The following is a 17992-nucleotide window of genomic DNA, read 5'->3' as shown; positions in this document are numbered from 1 at the left end:
CATGGTGAATAGTCACAGTTTCACACTTAGCCACGCCCACATGCTTTGATGTACAAAAAACTGTAGGATAACTTTTGACCTACTATGCCTCAAGAGTGTGCTGAGTGATTTTGAAGTCTGTATGTCAAACACTGTAGGACGAGTTCAATCAGATACTACGTCAATAAAATGGACATGATGGCGGCTTTGACCCAAAATAACCGACTTCCTGTTGGGTTTGGACCATGACTCCCTGACACTTTTTTGTAGGTCCTGACAAGATACACATGTCCGTGCGAGGACTGAGGTAAACATAGAGGACTATGGAAAATGATACAAGTTTTACGTGTGTGGGGTCGGTTGGACCCCATTTCTACATACAAGGGTTAAAGCATGGCTTGGGGCTGATCATTTAAAAACTTCTGGCTTATATGATGTCATCATTTGACCATTGGATATTGTAGGTCACCCGATGATGATGAATCACTGAAAGTTTGGTGCCTCTGTGAGTTTTTGGGCAGGAGATATAAAGGTTTTGTATTTCATGGTGAGTACGTGAACTTTGACCCCTGGCAACGCCCGTTTAAAATGCACGAAAACTCACCATTTTGACAACTTAAAATCAGACATGCCTTTAAACAATCTGACCAAATTTGAAGTCAATCGATCGAAATCCCTAGGAGGAGTTCGATCAAATGTGGAGGCTGTAAACGGCCAAAATGGGGTCAAAATCAGACCTTCAATCCAAAATGGCCGACTTCCTGTCTGGTGTAGACCAGACCATGGTTGCAAGAGACTTTTCTGTGCATCTTGGGGAGTTGTTCAAGTGTGCCAAATGTCTCTACGATAAACTAAGGTCAATGGGCAGGGTGTTTTGAAATTTTCTATGGGGCGTTGTTGAGCCATTTTTGTAGCGATTTTTGCATCAACCTTAAAATGCGTAAATTTTGCGCAATCCATAAGGGCAGATCTATTCAGTCTAATTCTATAATTTGTGCTTTGTTATATATTTTACATTATATTTAGAATAATTAGACGTTCTGAACCGTTTCATAGAAGTTTTGTTGTGGTTCACTTTCAAACTAAGAACAGACAAGTAATTAAAGTGTAGAAATATTGCTTGCAAAATATTGTAAATATATAATATATATGTGAATATATTGTGTATAAATATTTAAAACGTGACGTGAGCTCAAAGTGCGACGCTACAGTTAGCTTACCAAAGGATTGTATTTAAAAATAATAGTTGATAAATGGCTTAAGACCATTTATACCACAGCAGGTACGGAAAACCACAAACTCAAAAATTCAATCATATAGAAATCTGTTGTTAATCTCTTCATGTTAAACAAATAAAAAATATTACTTATTATTTAAGTATTTAGTCATTATTTCAGCTTGACTTATGCAGAACTGATCTGATTGTTTCCATAGCAACGATCAGAAGCAAGACCTTGCCCCAGAAGTCCAGTGAGCTCAATGATGAGGTCATGGATAACATCATATACATTACACAAGCAACAACATCAGCATTCATCATGTTCCGATCTGCAGCGGCCAACATGCGGAAGTGTTACGACAAAATCCGGTTTCGGAGCCAAAGACGGGACAACTTCCTTGACCCGCCCAACATATCGGACACAGAGCCACTAAATGCCTGGAGGCTGACTGAAAACATGAGACGCCTCGATCGAAGTTTCAGACCTGTGACAAACTTCATGAGGAACCTGTCTGCCTTATCCAGCTGGTACTCTGTGTACACGTCTGCCATTGCCTTCATTGACTCTGTCTGGGAAGTTACAGTTGGTTCTTGACGTTGCTCAGAAAGCTCAGAATCTGGCCAACATCTTTGAGAAGATAAAAAATCTGTTCATGTGGGTCCAGCCAGAGTTGACTCAAAAGCTCTACTTGGGACTGTGGGTGGACTTTATCTCCTCGTGCCTGTTACCTTACCAGTTGCTGGGCTTCATGATAGGTGTTTATGCAGGTATGAAGTTCTTCATCATTGACTTCATCTTTAAAAGTTGCTATGGGGATCTCCCATAGCAATGCCTACCACCCAAAAGCCGATGGTGTTTGGTGCCATGATGCACAGAGATGAGGCGTTTGATGCCATCTCCTCCCGGCATACAAAGCTGGTTGAAAAGGCTTTGAGCCAAAGATCCAGAGACATAGTGCGAGATCGTCCTCAATGTACTGTTAAGAATTTGGGTTGCTGTCCTTCACAGCATTTTTTCAAAGTGACTTAAAGTAGCTACTTTGGAGTACTCTGGAGTGAGTTCCCTTCTGTTGGAGGTGAATCCACTGTCTGTGCACTCTGGATCAGCAGAACCTCGTCTTTAGTCTGCATACTGTGAGTACAGGATACTCTGGAGCTGAGTACACATACGCTGATGAGACTGCAGGTGGTTTCGAATTCAGCTTTTCAGTGTCCTCCACAAGACGGTATCCTTAATGCACTGGAACATCTGAATGCTTGGATCTGAATGCATCAGTTAGGATCCAGACGGTTCTTGGACATTCAGATTTGTGCAGAGTAAGAATGTTTAGCGTTACACAGGCGTTCATTCCCTTCTTTATCCTGCTTGGTTGGGGCCTTGGATTCGTGGCGACCACGGGTATGAAGAAGATAATGGACTATTACTTTTCAAGGGAAGTATTCAGACGGAGGTGTCTCTCAGGGTGATGAGAGTGACTGGTTTTATAAAGGTGTTTCAACTGATGGCAAGGAACAAACCGACCCAGCTGGGGAGGTTTGTTCTCAACAACCGACAGATGTCTGTGGGACCACAGAGATAGATGTGACTGAGACCTCACAAGACAGTACTGAGGACAACGGTACTGTCTTAGGGCAAACTGACCCGGCTGGGGAAGTTTGCTCAAAGTCAGTGTCTGGCATAAAACAAGTTCTGCAAGAAGGAGCCATAATGTTACCGCGTGGGATATTCCCACCACACTTTCTCACGAACTAAAACACGACAAAAACAATATAATAGCAGAACTAGCATGACCTAGATTAAACATATTTCAATAATATGCAAAAAAGAAAACCATTTAAACATATTTTATAAAATGCATAAATATATGCAAATGCAAACATATGTCAGTTATGACATCACTCTCTGTGATGTCATAATATAATTCTCTTTTGTTATGACATCATAAAACAGTCTCTAAGTACTAGAACTTTCCCAAGATCTTTCATTCCAGCACTGAAGAAAGACTGGCAACTGGCTCAAAAACTTGTACGATGGAGGATCCAGAGTTTATTGAGGAACTTGAGGAGTTTTATCTGAGGATACAAAGAAGGAGATTACAAGGTTTGAATACACAGGAATTACTAGATGAAATAGCAAAACTGATGAGGAAAATTAACAGATATTACGATTTGGACGAGTCTGATGAAGAAGAAACAGAGGAGGCTATAATGAAGCATCTGTACCCAGAAGTGAAGCAGCAGCAGTGTCCACCATGGAGCATGTGGACTTTTATGACTGATTGTGGAGAGTCATTCATGAGCGGCTTGAGTTTTGGCTTGGGTTTTGGGACAGCTGCTGGCATTGTACTGACTGTGTGTTATAAACGCCTGTCCTAAAAACTTTTCTGAATCTGGATGGTCCTTGAGGGAGGGGTTCCCATCGATCAGATCTTCAGTTGCAGAACCTGGCTCTTGGGACGTGGAATGTCTCCTTACTGGGAGAGATTGGGGTTCCTGCCTCAAGTGGAGGAGTTTAAGTATCTGGAGATCTTGTTCACAAATGAGGGAAGAAGGGAGCGGGAGATCGACAGGCGGATTGGGGCAGCGTCTGCTGTGAAGCACGTGCTGTACTGGTCTGTAGTGGTGAAGAGAGAGTTGAGTCAAACGGCGAAGCTCTTGAATTACCAGTTGATCTACATTCCCACCCTCATCGATGATCATGAGGGTGATCATCGATCACCCTCATGATCGATGATCACCCTGTGGGTCTTTCGGTCATGACCTACAGGTCATGACCGAAAGAATGAGGTCCCAGATACAAGCGGCCGAAACGGGTTTCCTCTGCAGGGTGTCTGGGGTCTCCCTTAGAAATAGGGTGAGAAACTCCATCATCCGGGAGGGACTCAGAGAAAAGCCGCTGCTTCTCCAAGTCGACAGGACCCAGTTGAGGTGGCTCGGGCATCTGGTAAGGATGCCTCCTGGGTGCCTCCCTGGTGAGGTGTTCCGGGCACATCCCACCAGGAGGAGACCCCAAGGAAGACCCAGAACACGCTGGAGGGACTATGTCTCTCGGCTATGACTCTTCAGCTCCCCGAGGAGCTGAATCCCCCAGCTCCTCGGGGGGAATCCCCTCCCCCCTGAGGAGCTGGAAGAAGTGGCTGGGGAGAGGGAAGTCTGGGCCTCCCTTCTGAAGCTGTTACCCCATGACCCAGAAACAGCGGAGGAAAATGGATGCACGGACAAAGGTTTTTGTCATCATGCAGTTTCTAAGGGCTTGGCATGTAAGAGGATGAGGAGGTTCTACAAACAATTCTACGGATGATTTTTCACTTTCACTTGTTTTGCATGACCTGTGGAGGGTCAAAGGTCGAGTGACCAGCAATATTGAATATCCAACTTGAAACTAACTTCACTGCGGTCCACAGTCAGTGGTTTTTGTCACTAGAGAAAAAAATGTAGACGCATTTATCTGCTTAATTTGTGATGGGATCTGGATTCACGGTGAATATTAACTAAACCGCAAAAAATGCGACTAAATAGCCAATGTTAATATGATTGTAATTTCACGGATAAAAATAGTACATGACCAATTTTTTTTTTTTTATGTTGTCGATCAAGATAACGGATAACAAAAAAAGTCTAGCGCGACCGGCCGCCCTGACACCAAATCACACACATCTTCATTCACAGTCTTACTTGTAAATCGATTTTTCTTTTCTTGGACGTTTTGATGTTAGCTTGTCAATGTCTTGGTTTTATTCGCTGGGAAAATCAATAAGCAGCTTGAGGTGACTGCTGCCCTCTAGTGGCGAGAAGCCCTAATAATGGCTGGTTACAATCAGAATGCATTATGGGATATGTAGTTTGTAGTCAATTCGTGCTCAAGACCTATTTTAAGTCAATCATGGCCCTATATAACACTGGGGGTGGGGGGGCACATAAAATGACATGGCGGGCCACATGTGGCCCGTGGGCCTTGAGTTTGACACATGTGTTCTATACCATTTTTTTTGTCTGGAATGTCACTAAAAATTGCTTTTGGGAACAGTGGGGTCACTATTTGAAATTGTTAACTGCAACCATGCAGTCATGACCTTGTGGGTATCTGGTAAGGATGCCTCCTGGGTGCCTCCCTGGTGAGGTGTTCCGGGCACATCCCACCAGGAGGAGACCCCAAGGAAGACCCAGAACACGCTGGAGGGAGTTCTGGGTCTATCAGTCAAAGACCAGTGTCTATCAGTCAAACCTCACAGTAGAGCAGAAGAGGACAGTGGCTGATTTTCAGACCTTTGCTGAGGTAGGTAAGATTGGGGGATTAAGTCTGGCTTCACAATATCAACCGATCACCGATCTCCCAAAATTAAGGAAATCTGTGCTGATAAATCAACTGGCCGATAAATCGGTGCACCCCTAGAATTCACCGCTCCCCCAAAAGAGACTGCTGCTCGATTTTGTGTTGGTAGTAAAAGGTAGTAAATTCGAGTCTAGGATTCCTGTATAAACCTTGATTCTGAAAATGATAAATATAGGCTTAAATATATGAATGCAGTCTCTATCTTGCACCTCAGCCACAGCTAATTAATGAGGTTCAGTCATAATTCTGGCTGGGTATTTGACCAATCTTTTGGGCAGAACTGCTAGATTGTCTGAGAGTGGTTTGAATGGTGTCTAAAAAACTGGACTTTGATGATTTGTAGACATATTTGGTGCTTCTTTCCATCATTAGGTTTATACAGGTTGGATGAAAAGGAGATACAGAGGCAAGAAAGTGCCTCCATGGTAGTTTTTTGCTGTAGCACCCAACAATCAATCTGTCCTTGTTTAAATATTTATGCAGAGGAAGGTCTTGCCCTGAAATCCATTTTTGCCAATTCAAACCCGACTAATATGTGCTCCTGGGGAACCGATTGGAAGTCTCGTCTCATAATGAGGTTGCATTAGGCTGGTATCGACACAGTTCGTAAGTTAGGAGGAAGAGACATGAGCACAGTCATGAAAGAATGACACCTGTATTTTGTCATTTTGATCAAAAGCATGTGGCAGTACACCTCTCCATCTGAAGTTATAGAGCTATTTTTTATATTGTCTTTTTTAAAAGACCAGTGCCTATGTACATTAACTTTATTACAGACAAAAATCTCCCATTTCATAGGTTAGTGTATCTGTCCATTTATATCGTTTGACCTTTTCCCTTCAGGTTTTGAATTCACCTGAATTCTGCCCACATTTACAGTCCTCTGTCCCGATGTCCCTGTTTGTTACAATGTATTGTCTTCAGTTGTATTTTTCTCCTGAAGCCACTCTCTCCTGGTCTATTGTTCCATCTAGTTTTCCACTTTCTTTCAGTGATAATTGTATCGATTAACGCTCCTCAGCCAGACTGATTGTCTGACTTGAAGCTGCCTGCCCACCAGCGATCACTCCCACCGCTAGCTGCTTCTATTGAGCTATGCTAATGTCGCACTCCTGATAGCTCTCCTAAGGCAACATAAGAGACGATGTTTCAATTTTTCCTATCAATTTTGAATGTGTGGGGTCTAGTAGAGTAAGCCAAGTATGGTCTTTTTCATCTAGTGCTCATTGTTGGTAATAGAAAAAAGCAATGCACTTCAGTGGAGCATGTCTCTATTGATTAAAGTAAGCGAGTCTGACTTACGTCCCCTGTGCTATTAGCCTATCAGCTATCCGTCTGCTCTGTCAGCAATAGAGGGAGAGGAAAGAAGCTGGAAACAAAAGAGTAAATTGATAAACAGGTGAGAGAAACCGAAACTGAGGAGAAAGGACCAAAGATGGAAGAACCTCCTGCATGTGAAAAATCAGCGCTCACCCAGCTGGCTGTTCCAGCGTTATCGCGTCCTCTCATTTAGAGCGCTCAGTGTTTACAGCGCATTAAAAGAAACTGGCAAGTTTTAATGATTTCTTATAAAGGTCACAACATGGGACAAATGTATCACTTTTGAGGTGTAAAATTAATTCACTCAGTTTCCACTCAGGGGGAACACGACCAAAGCAGAAAATAATTCAGCAGAAACTGAAGTATGTTTTACCTTTTTTTATCACTTCTTTCTCCAAAGACAATAAAGTTGAAAGCTGAGGCTCGATTGGACCTTTTGCGGCAAGTTGGAGTGGCTGTAGATACCTGGCTGAAGAGTGCAATGAACCAGGTTTGTGACCCTCCTCCCACCCCCCCTCGAGGTGTGAAAAACACACAAGATGTCTGTGTGCATGTGCTTCACCTTCTCACTGCCTGAGTTGTTAAATTAAGTGTGAAATATTGGGTGTGTGCTTACAAATATCTTTTCAGTGAGTATGTGTGTCCTTGTTTGTCTCTCTCTGTGCATGCTGTAGGTGATGGAGGAGCTGGAAAATGAACGCTGGGCCACCTACACTACCCACGATCCCTCACTGTCGGTGAGACACTTCCCCCTCACTCTCTGTGTTGCTCCAAATCAGCATGTTTGAACCTCTTGTTTAATACAGGGAGTGTATTTCTAAAATGTCTGAACAGTGGAAGTACTTGGCAGATCCAACCACTTTACGACTGCACAGATGTTAATAGTAATTTGTAATTTTTTATTTATTTATTTTATTTTTTTTCAATGGACGTGTCTGCGTCTGTCAGTCAAGGTGACTAAAGCGTAGTCTGCCTGCTCTGTGGGAATCATTTGGCATTCTGCTCACACGGTATTGCAGCTATCAGCGGAGAGGATGAGGGTGAGACATTGGGGTGTAAGGAGAACAGAAAACACAGCGAGAGGGAGGGAGGAATCTTGCAGGAGATAAATGGAAAGAAGTGTGGACAATAGGCGGAGTTGTGCGCTGCAATGGAGGAGCGGTGAGGAGACAATTACTGAAGCATGAAAAAGAACGAGAGAAGTGGTGTGATGAGATGCAGAGAGGGAGCGGTGAGGTGAAGGTAGCAACACAGCGATAACGCTGAAGTGAAACTGGATGCAGGAGTGAGGAAAACAAGAGAACATAATGCCACTATATGCTGCAAAATCCATACCGTCTGACCCTAAACATTGCACTGGCTTACAGTCTAAATGTCTGACTGCCATAAAAAGAAGAAGTGCTCAGTGTTTGCGGAAGTAAACGTGGAGGCTAACGGTGGAGCTTAGCTTACATATTTGAAGTTGTTGTCCTGCTAGAGCAACGTATTAACAACTTAATCCTCATATAGTCCGTCATGGTTGTTGTTTTTCTTCCCACTTGTGTGTATCAAGATGCAGAATAGTGAGATTTGTTGAGAATCAGTGACGTTCAGTTCGGATGAATGCGACCTGGACGTTAGGTCGAATTTGAATCGGATATGTATCGGATATGGGTCACATTTGAAAAAGAATCTGACCTGTGCTGTTCACACTGCCATGAAAAGATCGGATACATGTCGCATTACGCCAAAAAAATCGGAATTGGGTCACTTCAGGCTGCAGTGTGAACGCACCCTAAAACACTCCACTCCAGTTCTGACTGTGTGTTAAGGGTGTTTAACTGCAATCAACAACCCATCAGGTTCTATGAGCACTTGGTTACAAGAAGGGCATCTCTTGGCAACAGATTAACAACAAATATTATTGTCCAAAAAACTTAACATTTCCTCTGCTCTTTATCTTATACTAAGAATTCTGCAGTTGGTGAATTTTGCAGATAAGAGAAAATGTTTTTGTTTGATCATTGATGGTAAATATATTATAAAACAGACATTTAACACAAAAGTAAAAATCTTATTTATACTTCGTGGCAGTTTGTTACCAGAAAAAAACGCTCCTCTCTTAACATAAAATTAATAACGGATAATATTATTGTTTATAAAACATAAGTTGTTTTGTAAAACTGCTTATCTGCTTAGAAACGACAAATTAAGAGTTGGTAAGTTTGCAAAAGTAAAAATCAGATGTTTACTTTGTGGCACTTGGTTACCAGAAATCGCCCTGATCTCTTAGCAACATATCAACAAATATTATTATTTAAAAAAACATAAGATTTTCTCTGCTCTTTTGAAATGCAATTTATCTTGTACCAAAAATTCTGCAGTAGTGAAATTTGCAGAAAAGTGAAAATGTTTTTCTTTTGGTCATTGATGGTAAATATATTATAGCACACACATTTAACTCAAAAATAAAACATTTATTTACACTTCGTGGCAGTTCGTTATCAGAAATCGCCCTGATCTCTTAGCAACGTATCAACAAATATTATTTAAAAATCATAAGATTTCCTGTGCTCTTTTGAAATCTTATTTATCTTATCCTAAGAATTCTGCAGTTGGTGAATTTTGCAGAAAAGAGAGAATGTTTTTTTTTTTTTGTCAATGATAGTAAATATATTATTAAATAGACATTCCTCACAAAGGTAAAAATTTGATTTTATACTTCGTGGCAGTTCGTTACCAGAAGAAACTCTCATCTCTTTACACCAACTTAATAATAAGTAATATTATTGTTTATAAAACATACTTTTTTTAAAAATACTGCTTATCTGCTTAAATGCCATTTATCTTATATTAAGAATTCTGCAGTTGGTGAATTTTGCAGAGAAATGGAAATGTTTTTTTTATTTTGGTCATTGATGGTAAATATATTATAAAAAAGATACTCAACACAAAAGTAAAAATCTGATTACTCTTCGTGGCAGTTCGTTACCAGAAAAACACATTCCTTTAACACACACAACAAATTAAGAGTTGGTAAATTTTGCTAAATTAAAAATCAGGTGTTTACTTCGTGTCACTTGCCAGAAATCGACCTCATCTCTTCGCAACAGATCAACAATACATTAAATAAAAAACATAAGCTCTGCTCTTTTGAAATGCTATTTATCTTATACAAATAATCATTGGTAGTTACTGAATTCTGCAGTTGGTGAATTTTGCAGAAAAGAGTAAATGTTTCTTGTTTTCTTATTTTGTCAATGATAGTACATATATTATAAAATAGACTTTCATCACAAAAGTAAAAATCTGATTTAAACTTCGTGGCAGTTCGTTACCAGAAAAATGCGCATCTCCTAACACCAAATTAATAACAAGTAATAGTTTTGTTTATAAAACATAAGTTATTTTGAAATACTGCTCATCTGCTTAGACACAACATATCTGCTTTGAGGGTAAATTTGCAAAAGTAAAAATCAGAAATTGCCCTCACCTCTTAGCAACAGATCAACCACAAATATTATTTAAAAAACATAAGATTTCCTCTGCTCTTTTGAAATGCTACTTATCTTATACTAAGAATTCTGCAGATGGTGAATCTGGCAGAAAAGTGAAAATGTTTTTCTTTTTGGTCATTGATAAAACAGACATTTAACACAAAAGTAAAAGTCTATACTTCGTGGCAGTTCGTTACCAGAAAAAAACGCTGTTCTCTTAACACAAAATTAATAACAGGTAATATTGTTTATAAAACATATTATTGTTCAAAAAATGAATCTACCTAGCTGAACATAGACAACAATATCAGTAGCCTACAGGCTACTTGTTAACAAGCTGTATTGACTAGCTGTATTGATATTAGCTATCATTGCCTGCATTCAACAGCTTTACTCAACTCAGTCGGTTAGTTTGGGGGAAAAAAACTGCAAAGTTATTTACGTTTTGCTGGTTTGCTGCCATGATTCTAACACATCTGCGCAGCAGGTCTACTTCGCTGCCTCAAAGGTGTAAACTCAGCGCGAGCGGCTCAGCTTTCATGTTGCGTTTGAAGGCGGCTCGGAAAAACAGGTTACGACTTGTTAACAACGGATTAAACTGTTTTAACTGCTGAAAAGGGTGACAGAGGACACGGGTATGGGAAGTGCGGGAACTCCTATTTTATCAAATTGATATAGGAATAACAGACTGTTGGCCAATCCAAGGTAAAAACAATAAACAGCTTCCAGTCCAGGGCTCGCTAAGGACACCGTGAAAGCTCAAACAAGGTGTTTCAGCAAAGTTATCTCACTTTTTCTAACTGCATGCGCCCTAATCAAACTCACACAATGCGTGTTTTCTCCCAATCTATGGGAGAACGGTACCTGATGAGGAAACGCGAATCCACATGCCTTCAAGTAGAACTTTTTTTAAACACATGCGCACTCAGTTTCAAAGAACCTAGCACCAACTAGTGGCGCAGCGAGAGCACTACACGTTTTACACGTTGTACCGTTATTGTGTAAACACAGATCGTAATTAGAACGTTTTCGTGTAAACGATTGTTTTTGTTGGAATTCTGGTCATTGATGACCAGAAGAAATCCAATGCAGTTGGTGAATCTTACAGAAAAGGGAAATTGTTTTTCTTTTTGGTCATTGATGGTAAATATATTATAAAACAGACATTTAACTCAAAAGTAAAAATTTGATTTATACTTCGTGGCAGTTCGTTACCAAAAAAAAAAAAACACTCCTTTCTTAAGAAATCAATAACAGGTTATATTATTGTTTGTAGAACATAAGTTCTTTTGAAATACTGCTTATCTGCTTAAACACAAATTAAGAGTTGGTAATTTTGCAAAAGTAAAAATCTGATGTTTACTTCTTATCACTTGCTTACCAGGAAACTCGCTCATCTCTTAGCAACAGATTAACAAATATTGTTATCGTTCAAAAAACATAAGATTTCCTCTGCTCTTTTGAAATACAACTTATGTCAAAAATTTTGCAGTTGGTGAATCTTGTAGAAAAGAGAAAATATTTTTTTGGTTTTTTTTGTCAACAATAGTAAATATAATTATAAAATAGACATTCATCACAAAAGTAAAAATCTGATTTTATACTTCGTGGCAGTTCGTTACCAGAAAAAAACGCTCATCTCTTAACAAGAAACTAGTAACAGGTAATATTATTGTTCGTAAAACACAAGTTCTTTTGAAATACGTCTTATCTGCTTAAACACAACACATTAAGAGTTGGTAAATTTTGCAAAAGTAAAAATAAGATGTTTACTTCGTGGCACTTGGTTACCAGAAATCGCCCTCATCCCTTAGCAACAGATCAACAAATATTTTTGTTTAAAAAAACATGAGATTTTTTTTGCTCTTTTGAAATATTACTTATACTAAGAATTCTGCAGTTGGTGAATCTTGCAGAGAAGTGAAAAGGCTTTTCTTTTTGGTCACTGATGGTAAATATATTATAAAACAGACATTCAACACAAAAGTAAAAATCTGACTTTATACTTCGTGGCAGTTCGTTTCCAGAAATAAATGCTCCTCTTTTAACACAAAATTAATAACAAGTAATATTATTTTTATAAAACATAAGTCATTTTGAAATACTGCTCATCTGCTTTGGCACAACAAATTTAGAGTTGGTAAATTTTGCAAAAGTAAAAATCAGATGTTTACTTCATGGCACTTGGTTACCAGGAAACTCCCTCATTTCTTAGCAACAGATTAACAAATGTTTTTTTTTTTTTTTAACATACGATGTGATGCTCTTATTTTGGCAGCGCAAAGTTATTGTCTGTTTAGGAGCATGAAGTTTCATGAGACATATGGAAGTTACTTTTTATTTGCTTTTCTGCCATCTTGTCTGTATTAGGAGTTCTGTTAAGGTGGCGTCACTATAGTTCTAAAATTCTGCTCCACCATCTCTGTAGTTCTCTACCTCTCCGCTCTCCTCAGTGTTCTATTGCTATGGTAATTAATCCTATCCTGTGAAAGAGACACAGAAGGGCAGACAAAATTCTATCTCTGTTTTCAGTATAACTGACATAAAACACTGTCAGAATTTTTTTTATTTGAATTTGGCTCATTTTTCGCTACTTACTTCACCATGGTTACTCAAAATGCCAACAAAAGGCATCCCTTACGGGATCAGGCCACACATTTTGAAATATATATTGTGAGGGGGCACGCAGCAGTATGAGCCGCATTAACTGTGAAAAGAAGTGCCAGTTATTTTAAGGTGTAGAATAATAGGTGCCTTAAACGCATTGCATGCTTTGCAAGGCATTTCAGTGTTCTCCTATGATTGCTATGGCAGGCCCCAATGAAGAAAACAGAGGAATGCTTGTTAATGACTTTAAACAGTAGTTTGCTGATTATAAGAAGGACATGAAGTTACTACACAAACACAGAGAAAAGGGGAGGCATAAACTGACTGCTAAGACGTAGAGACCGAAGGCGTCGCTTTAACCTCTTCTTGATCTTTCTCATCTTTATTATTGCCAATAGAGAAAGACTGGCACAAACCCACAAGTCTCTCAAGCAGCCACTGCCTTCATTACAACATAACTTTCATAGTTATTACCTCCAAGACCAATAAAAGCTGCCATTGGTCTTGCTCTGAGCAGCACTACTTGGAATGAGATCTGCTGGGTGATTTTTACTCAGTTATTACTGAAATACATGCTGATTTTTTTGCTCAGAGATGGAATTGGATCTGTCTCAGAGATAGAGCTGCTGGTGTCTTTGTTTTTTTGTTTTTTGTATCCACTTGACAGAGTAGATAAAAGTAATCTAACACAACAAACATGCTGACACCAAAATATGTCCTCGATAAATAACCGAACATCAGGTTATGCTTTATCACAGCCAGAACTTCCCTCCCCTCTTCTCCATCTATAACCATATCTAAAATCACTTCTTTATAGTGTGGTTTCTGTCAGTGGTTTAAAAAGTCTTCACGTCGAAGGAGAATAAATTGGGTCTAAATGTTTAGAGTCTTGTTAAAAACATTATCTCCTTCAGTCAAGTGTGTTACATCTGAACTTGCACGATGCATGTCAGTCTCCGAACCATCAGTCAGCCAGCCAGATTTCCTATAATGGGCTCTAATCTGAACGACGTGTCCAATACTAAAAAATTATTTGCAGCACATAATGCATTAACCAACAACATGTATGTTGTGAAATAAAAACATCACATAAAGGTTATGATTCATAGATGGAGGTAATTAAATTATCACTATGGATTATCATTCAAATTCAAAGACTATTGTATAGTCTTCAAAAAAAAATCTGTATTACCATGGCGCAGTGGTTGCGCGGGGTTCAAACACATGACCCATGTACAGAGGCCTCAGTCCTCGACGCAGCCATCATCGGTTTGAGTCCTGAGCTGTTGACCTCATGTTTTCCCCCCTCTCTCACAACCTGTTTCTCTACCGCTTCACTATTGAAGAAAGGCCACGAAGGGCAAAAGATCTATATTGCTAGCTCAGATGGGGGGGAAAAAAGACATTTGACTGGAAAAACCTGATTGGTGAATCTTCAAAGCCAGAGCTTCTTTGATAAAAAGTGAAGTATCTCACGTTCTTGTCACACTTTAATACTTGCTGAAGAAATTTACATTGAGTCTAGCTTGCTGTGAAGAGTGATCAGATAAAAAAGCAATTATCGTAAAGTTGTTCAAAAAAAATTGCTTAATCACAGAAACTTTATATGCTCTGTGTTTTAGCCAGAAAATGTACTTGCTGGAATCAAGCCAAACATGGTTTGGTTCAAAAGAGAGTGTTACTTAAACTCATTCTGTCAGCCAGTATTATTACCTCCAAATAAATAAAATCCTTCATCATCGTTTTCTATCAAATAGACTTCACAGATTCTTGTTTCCCCCTTTTTTTTGTCAGTTCTTTTTTGTTCAAGGTTATTAAAACAGTTTTTTAGTTTGTGTGCAATATGTTGATCTGAAATGTTATTTAGCCTTTATAATGATGTTTCCAGTGAAAGACACTATAGTGTCTGCTTTAGTTAATACAGTCAGAGTGTGTCCCTGAGCGCTGCCCAATACTGAGGGCACACACCGACACTGACCTGCTGACATGCAACGTCGATACAATTTGATGTCGGCATCACAGCGTTTGCCTATCCCCAGAAGGATCTTTAACAGTTGGTTTAATAGAAAAGTTCAAATCAACAGTAAACGCAACAAAATGATCAAGTGTAAGTATTTTTTCTTAACCATTGACAGTGGAAAGCTTTGTGCCTTTTCTGTTTGTTTCATTCCTTCAGACCACACCTGAGGGTTGGACATGAACTCCTCTGTTCAGGAGATCAGTGCTGGAGATTAATCCATGTACAAAACACACATGAGTTTTGTTCTGCACTGGTGCAGAGTTTACCGTGTCAACAGAAATGTGATGTCTAAACACAATCACCCAAAAGCAAACACGCACACACACACACGCATGCATACACAATCTATTGTTATTGACCTAAGCTGGCTCACTCTGTGTGTGATGGATCTTTCCATTAGCTGGGATCATGTGACGTTCATGTGGGCTGGGAAACAAATGGAGCAAAAACAGGCAGGGGCTGCGTCATATCAGACAGCGGGGGCTCGGCACCTGTTTCTAAAAGCTACAGAGCAGAATATCAGCAGCAAGAAATGGTGACAGATCATCTTTATGGGGTTGTTTCTGAGGCTGGAATAGGTAAACATCTTAGTGATATGTTAAATTGAACTTGTGTTTATACACATGGATGTTTGATTCAGACCACACCACATTTTTTTTTTTTTTTTAACTATTCAACAGCGAGAGAAACCTTTTTGTCAAGTTCCTGCTCGCTTTATCCCTGGTTCTGACTCGGTCTTGCTGCGGCTTTGTTTGTGTGTCAAAAAGGGCACAGTGGACTTGGAGCGTGAAGAAGGAGAGGAGTGTGAGGAGAACATGGAGGTCTTCGATGACAGCAGTTCCAGTCCCTCAGGAACCCTGCGCAACTACCCGCTAACCTGCAAAGTGCTCTACTCCTACAAGGTATAAAACAGCACAGAGACACTTATTGATTGCTATACTTTTATCTTTAGACTTACCTCATTCTTGGTCTTCCCTGCAGGCGTCTCAGCCGGATGAGCTAACCATCGACGAACAGGAGATGTTGGAGGTCATTGAGGATGGAGACATGGAGGACTGGGTCAAGGTATTGAGACACACACACACACACACACACACATCTCGGTAACATGGAGGAGCTGAAGCAGGCTCTACCTCCCTAAATGAATTCTTATCCTGCTCGTCTTTCCCAGGCACGCAACAAAACGGGTCAAGTGGGCTACGTCCCGGAAAAATACCTCCAGTTCCCGACTTCCAACAGCCTGCTGAGCATGCTCCAGTCCCTGGCCACGCTGGACGCTCGATCACACACCTCCTCTAATTCAACCGAACCGGAGCTGCACTCTGGCTGCATCAACGGAGACACAAACAGTACGTATTCTGGGGAGCTAAAGGTTTCAGATCATTGGCATTAGTCAGTCCCACTTATATCACTTTAAAGTATTTTGTGTTTTATTTTTATTTTTTTATTCCTGAGTATGTTTTCTATTTATTGCTTTTCTGGAATCCAGATGAAGAAAACACAAATTGGGCTAAATGATTTGGCAGTTTGTTATAAAAAATAAAAATAAAAAAATAAGCAAAACCTATTAACATTTAAAGAATTTTAAATTAAAGAAAAAGTTGTTTAAGCAAATTATGGCCTAGATCAGACTAATTTAGAGTGCTATTACGGCATCATGAAGTTCAAGTACCACAGCAGACAGGTTGGAGATAAAGCTGTGGAGATGTTTAAAGTAGAGTTAGGCTGTAAAACAATGCCTCCAGCTCTTGATATCCCATAAAGTGTGGTTCAGTTGATGGTCTCAAAATGAAATTGCAGAACTGCAAACCTGCAACAATCTGAAAATCCACCTAAACCTGTGGTGCCCAAACCACCGTGGGCCAAAATCAGCAAGTTGAAGGCACTCGGTGACCTTAGAGTGAGAAGAATTCACTGAAAAGATACTTTGATTTACTTTGAACTTTTAATTGAGAACTGAAAAAAGCAAAATATCTTTAACTAAATTTTGATCTTTTCATTTGCTTGGCAATAAACATGCATTAAATATCATGCAGTATTTTAATGAAATAAATAAGAAAAAAAAAACAATAGATGTTTGCTGAATTGAAGAAATTTGTGCAATTTTCTAACTGTTTTGGCCCAAATATTTTCAATTTAGTTGGTCTAGGAAAATGCTTTTAGCCTAATCCCAGAAACAAAAATGAGACAAGCCATTTATTGTATTTTTATTTGTACTGTATTCAGTTTCAGTAAATGAGTGTGTGATTAAAAAAAGCTGCTGGAAGTTTCTGGTTCTCAACTATCACAGTAAGATAATAAAAAAAAAGAAGAAACAAAACATGGTTAATGTTTTATACTTCTCATTTTTTCATTTAAAATTAGACACATTTGTGCTTGAAAATCTCATTCTAAAAGAATATTACATAAGGTGTCCATCTGCATCCGCTCCAAGTTTGTACCATTCTTGAGCTGAGGTCTCATTGCCACAAACGAACACCTCTGATCTAAACTGACAGGGCTGACAAGGACAGCATTAATCAGAGAGGCAGGCAAGAGAACCATGGTACTTCTGGAGGAGCTGCAGATTCACCTATCAGGTATGAGAATCTACTGACAAGACAACCCGTTAGTCATGCTCTAAAGGCAAGAAGAAAGTCGTAAGAAGTCTCAAAGTTTTGATGTGTGGAAGAAGGGCTTAGACAACAGCAAACAAAATGTAAAATGACAACACAAATGCAGTAACATACAGTCATAACTATAATAGAATGCCTTATATTAAAGCGTGTTCGTATGTAAGAATGGCCTAGTCAAAGTCCAGACCTAAATCCAATTGGTTTCTCTGTGGCAGTTGCTGTTCAGGGATGCTCTCTGAGCACGATGTATTTTGTAAATACATCTCTACATCTCTAGGAGTACAAAACTGGAGGAGACAAGCCCCAAAAGAGTTTGCACCTGCAATTTCAGCAAAGGGTGGCGTAAGAAGATGCAAATGCAGGCCACACCTTTCAGATTTGTATTTGTCAAAACATGTTTAAAAACCCAAGTACTCGTGTTCT

The 17992-nt window shown here is 39.6% G+C and overlaps 1 protein-coding gene across 6 annotated transcripts in view; it reads left to right on the top strand.

Annotated features, from left to right (window-relative positions):
- Nucleotides 1-17992, top strand: part of fchsd2 (FCH and double SH3 domains 2) — a 69484-nt gene that overhangs the window by 44849 nt on the left and 6643 nt on the right. For 3 of the 6 annotated variants that reach the window (XM_008425540.3, XM_008425543.3, XM_008425541.3), the window contains 6 exons: nucleotides 7252-7341; nucleotides 7526-7588; nucleotides 15722-15856; nucleotides 15936-16019; nucleotides 16126-16303; nucleotides 17453-17533. In XM_008425540.3, the coding sequence (XP_008423762.1) occupies nucleotides 7252-7341; nucleotides 7526-7588; nucleotides 15722-15856; nucleotides 15936-16019; nucleotides 16126-16303; nucleotides 17453-17533 (631 nt within the window). The remainder of the gene's footprint in view (nucleotides 1-7251; nucleotides 7342-7525; nucleotides 7589-15721; nucleotides 15857-15935; nucleotides 16020-16125; nucleotides 16304-17452; nucleotides 17534-17992) is intronic. The other 3 variants (XM_008425542.3, XM_008425544.3, XM_008425545.3) reach the window with 1 other exon arrangement.

Source organism: Poecilia reticulata, chromosome 13 (assembly GCF_904066995.2).
Source record: "Poecilia reticulata chromosome 13, P_reticulata-male-v2, whole genome shotgun sequence".
NCBI classification, from domain to species: Eukaryota; Metazoa; Chordata; class Actinopteri; order Cyprinodontiformes; family Poeciliidae; genus Poecilia; species Poecilia reticulata.
The sequence above is the reverse complement of the archived record's forward strand: the minus strand, read 5'-3'. Positions and strand labels throughout refer to the sequence as shown.